Genomic DNA, 4640 nt, shown 5'->3' with positions numbered 1-4640 from the left:
ACTTCAAAATATAAAATGAAATACCCATTCATAAATGTGCTGGCAACTCCACTGCATGATTTCAAACACATATAATTTTATTTACTGTAAGTACAATATGAACTTTAAAAAAATGAAGCTTAGCATCTATGGACCATCAGATCCTAGATCAACTGTTTATCCACTAACGTGCTACTTACATTGATATAGATGCTACATTTAGAGATAAGATTCCCCACCAACAATTATTGCCTTTATATAAAAGTTACTATTTGCATTTGATTCATAAAGTAATGAATCCACTGGCAGAGTGACGGTTTTGGTTGTCACAACTGTAGAATAAAATAATCTATCCCCGGTATGTGCTGATATATTATTATGCGTAAAATGTCGTAAGAAAAAGAATAGTAAATCATGAATTGTGTTCTGATGTGTTCTTGAAATTTATGTTTAAGAAACATTGACTTAACAGTATAGGTTCTAAACGTCTAGACCTAGCCGAATTGTGTTAATAGTGTATGTTATAAATGTGTTAAGCTGATTAAAGCATGTTGTATTTATAGATTTATTTCGTATTCTATTCCTATGGAAGAAGAATTAATAGTTCCTTTTTTTAATGTACATTGCGCCTTAGCACATATTCCTGATCACATAAACAACAACACAAAGCCAATACAAACTCTCTTTGACCATGCAATACATTTGGTTGTTTAGTATGTATTTCATACATCATGATAGGAAGTTGCAAGTGTAGCAGTAGTTATCTTTGTAATAGATTCAGTCTGTGGAATCTGTCTTAAGGCAGTCATGTTTCAATTTGCATGTATTTTGACCGTTGTCACTAATTGAATGAATTGTTGAATTAAATTTAATTAGAGATTATAAAAATTTAGATTGTATTAAATTCTCTCTTTAATAAATGTAATCTTATTCTTACTTTTTTTTTTTTTGTTGTAGGTCATCTTATTAAGAAATGGAGGCTATTGCTGTTTTGTATGCTGTCGAGCTAGTATGTACTCTTGGTTGGAGCAGGTTCATTTGTGAATCAGACCACAAATGGTGGTTCGCATGTTGACTCTCAGCATTTTGAAGATTTTAGTTGATATATTGCTTTGGTTGTTAATAGCTTTTTTGAAATCTATTACTTTCACTCAGATTTCTAAGAAATGGAACTGAGTTGAAGATTGTGTGGCCAAACAGACTTCTGATCACATGCATGATTGAAATATTGTAAAAGGAGGCCAATTGCCTCTATGCTTGTATCAACAATTAGATCAATTAAAAACATACTTTGTGCTTTTTATAAAGTTGAATAAATTTTTACTGTCTTTTATTTTATATTAAGAAAAATATGAGACAAATTTACCATATTTTATTTGCCCTAAAGTGAAATATAGCCAGGCTTCTACTAAAGAAATAAGAGAACATTCCAGTGGAGAAGCATCAATTTAGTGCCTTTTTTGGAACAAAGAGTTCGATACATTTACTGATCATAATCAGTAGGTGATGCTTGAAAAAGTGACAATATACCAAGATATTTGTTGACAGCCAAGCTCTCAAAGTCAAGGCTCAAGTAATGGATGTATAAACCTTTTAGGACAAATTATACCGGACGTAAGATACTATGTTTAGTCCATCTCCCGTGCCCTAATATTAGTAAGAAGGTGTTTGTCAAAAGAGAGTATCACTATCAAAGTGTTGCAGGTGAATTCAGTCCCTGATTGTGGACGAAACGAGCTCATTAATATGGATTAGGTGGATAACCATAATCCATTGCAAGAGTCACTAGGATTTAAGCCTTTTCAAAGATAACTTAGGGATGAAGAAATGTAATAAAGAACTTGCAAGTCATTTTGACTTCATATCATATTTCTTATTAATATAAAGGTATTCAATATTATTTTACTTGACCAACTAAAAGACAATAATTGCAGTTTTCCTGAGATATCAGCAGCCAGAAGGATTCTCTGAAGCATGCATTCTAATTAAAGTTAAGCCTTACTCCTATATACAAGGCATAATTACAATAGTACATTTGTAAGAGGAACCTGATGCAAACACAAATATAGAATAAAAGGAAAGAGATTTATTAATAGAATTAGAACTATATATTATTTAGCACTTTTACATTACATAGTAGTATACATTCATGAAACTCATACAGAAACGTTGATAAAATAAAACACCCACACAATTTAGTCGAAAAGTATCTTTTCATATCTTTAATAATACACATATGACAAATCCATCTGCATGATGTCAACCAAACACAGACTTATTTACTGTAAGTACAATATGAATTTCTACAATAATGAAGGTCAACTGTTTATGTATATGAATCCATGCAGAATCAAATCCTATATCAACTGGTTACACTGACCTCCTACCTACGATGATATAGATACTCCATCTAAAGGGTAGGTTCCCCACCACCAACAATTCTCCATAAACAAAAACTACAATACATTTCACTCACAGAGTAACCAAATTTACAAGAAGAATTCACAGTTGATAACAAATGTATCTCTTGTATGTTTTGATATAGCAAGGTCATGTGGGGATGGTATCCATGAAGTTTACCACGTTGCTCCAGTAATCTCTTCCATCTTCATTATTTAAATCAATATTCATAAAGTGCTCTGATGGAAGTGGTTGTCCATAGCCAGTTGGAGATGAATCACTTTGTGTATCAGCAACAGTGCCATTGGAAGTGTCTGGTGTTAGAGATCCAGAGTAAGAAAGTAAAGGGGGAAGTGAGTTTGGCCACACCAAATCACTATTAACAGCTTCAGAGTCAGGACTATGAAGCAAACTATTGCAGTTCTGATCATATTCCCCTTGATAGAAAACCTTGTCCATGCTCATGTTCTGATCCTCCCCAACTTTGTCAAATAAAATACCCAACTGAGGGTTTAGGGTTGTGGTGTCCTTAGCTAAACATGGAGCTTGTGAAGCATCAATGGAGGCTCGATCCATGGCTGAATAATTAGAGTAACCCATAGTTGTAAAGTTCGGCTGTTGGGTCCTTTCAATATCTCCATTCCAACCGGTCATGGTAAATCTTGGTTGAAAAAAATGGTGATCTAGATTTTGAGCGTTATATATCACTGAATCTCCAAAATGCTGTTGTGCCCATAAATTTGCTGCTGCCTCATCAAGTTTGTATTGGGATCTCAGCAGATTATAACTCATGAGATTATCATATTGTATGGGAAGCTTTGCTTGGGCACTTTGGAAAGCAAAAAAGGAAGCAAATGAGGGTGCAAGAAGATCTAAACATGGCCGGTGTGTGACTGGATCAATACCCATCTGAAGCAATCTTTTCTTCAGCCGGGTATTCCAAAAGTTCTTTATTTCATTGTCTGTCCGGCCAGGCAAACGTGCAGCTATTGCTGACCACCTGAACATATATAGACATCTGTGTCAAAAGACTTGAATGAAAGGAATGAAATGAAGTGAATTTCTTTTTGATTTTTTGCTGGACTTACTTGTTTCCTAGCTTGCAATGAAGTTGCAAAATGGCTTGCTCCTCTTCGAAGGTAAAATGTCCTCTTTTAATGCCGGGTCTCAAGTAATTGGTCCACCGCAGCCTGCAGCTTTTTCCACATCTCTGCAGGCCTGCATCATCAAAAGCAAAATATTTACCCACATCTTATTATAACAATTTTCGTCATAGGTTATTGAATATGATTCATATTAAACATATCTTAAGTTGAATCTAAGAATCAGAAATGACATACTCATTATTATGAGAAGTGTAAACATGATTATCTTTTTCATAGCAAGTTGTCATGGTTGCAATAATTTGTGCAGACAACATATTTATATCAGTAATTGCAGACAACTATAGATAATGATATAGTATGATGACTAAACTATGACCACCATGATTCAAATATCTAATACAGTGATATTGCTGATTATTTATGTTCCAAAGTTGAAATAAAACAATACCTGCTTGCTTGGGAATCATTTTCCAGTTGCCCGTACCATTCTCAAGAATGTATTGGAGGAGTTTGTTATCTTCCTGAGAGGACCACGGACCCTTCTTTAACCCCTCCTCGCAACATGGAGCCCGTCCCATTTCTGAGACAAAACATTTGTGATCTTGATTTAGAACAAACAAGCCTCTTTCACTTAATTTCGAACAATACCCACTAAAGAAAAAACCTTCTCTACAGTTAGTAAAGTGATGTGAAATAAGTTATACCTACTGTACTCCTTGTCTTTAGTAGTGCTGCAATGAAATATTGGACTGTATGATCTTGTAGAGCAAACCCAAACACTATCTCTTACAACTTAAGATAACTGCTAACAGTGTCACCTCCTCCTTAATCCAAGTTTTCTTTTAAGTGGTTCAAAATATGTACCTGATACTTGTTTGCATATTAGACTTCCTCAGGAAGAAAGACTTTAATTGATGGCGAAAATCTCAAAAACCTTACAGAAAGGCTCTATTACAAATTGGGCTTCCAAACTGATTAGTGTTTAGATTTTGAATTTGGTACGATGGTTTGGGGTTTTATAGAGTTTTCCTTTGTTTAAAGGTCAATATTGGCTTTCTGCAATTATTATATTAAATTTCTTCCATCTCATGCAACCATTTATAAATAATAGGTCATATCAGGTCGAGTTCAGCTGTTTAATATAATACTTATTAG

General features: G+C 34.1%; 1 protein-coding gene across 1 annotated transcript; it reads right to left on the bottom strand.

Moving 5' to 3' along the window:
* Nucleotides 1-2173: 2173 nt before the first annotated feature.
* LOC149574854 (uncharacterized) lies at nucleotides 2174-4131 on the bottom strand. The gene is made up of 3 exons (XM_089812138.1): nucleotides 3934-4131; nucleotides 3468-3597; nucleotides 2174-3379 (listed from the first exon to the last, which is right to left on the bottom strand). The coding sequence occupies exons 1-3, from the start codon at nucleotides 4061-4063 to the stop codon at nucleotides 2530-2532; spliced, it is 1110 nt and encodes a 369-aa protein (XP_089668264.1). The 5' UTR covers nucleotides 4064-4131; the 3' UTR covers nucleotides 2174-2529.
* Between the last annotated feature and the right edge of the window lie 509 nt (nucleotides 4132-4640).

Source organism: Cupressus sempervirens, chromosome 2 (genome assembly GCF_028749045.1).
Source record: "Cupressus sempervirens isolate cs-2001-9-10 chromosome 2, ASM2874904v1, whole genome shotgun sequence".
Lineage (NCBI taxonomy): Eukaryota > Viridiplantae > Streptophyta > Pinopsida > Cupressales > Cupressaceae > Cupressus > Cupressus sempervirens.
Note: the sequence above shows the minus strand (reverse complement) of the source record. Positions and strands in the feature narration are given on the sequence as shown.

What these genes read in the sequence shown, in the direction of transcription:
- LOC149574854 (XM_089812138.1), bottom strand. Translation starts at nt 4,063, where the DNA reads ATGGGACGGGCTCCATGTTGCGAGGAGGGGTTAAAGAAGGGTCCGTGG. An exon ending in AATGATTCCCAAGCAAGCAG is followed by an intron (nt 3,598 to 3,933) that starts GTATTGTTTTAT and finishes TTGATGATGCAG; the next exon opens with GCCTGCAGAGATGTGGAAAA. An exon ending in CATTGCAAGCTAGGAAACAA is followed by an intron (nt 3,380 to 3,467) that starts GTAAGTCCAGCA and finishes ATATATGTTCAG; the next exon opens with GTGGTCAGCAATAGCTGCAC.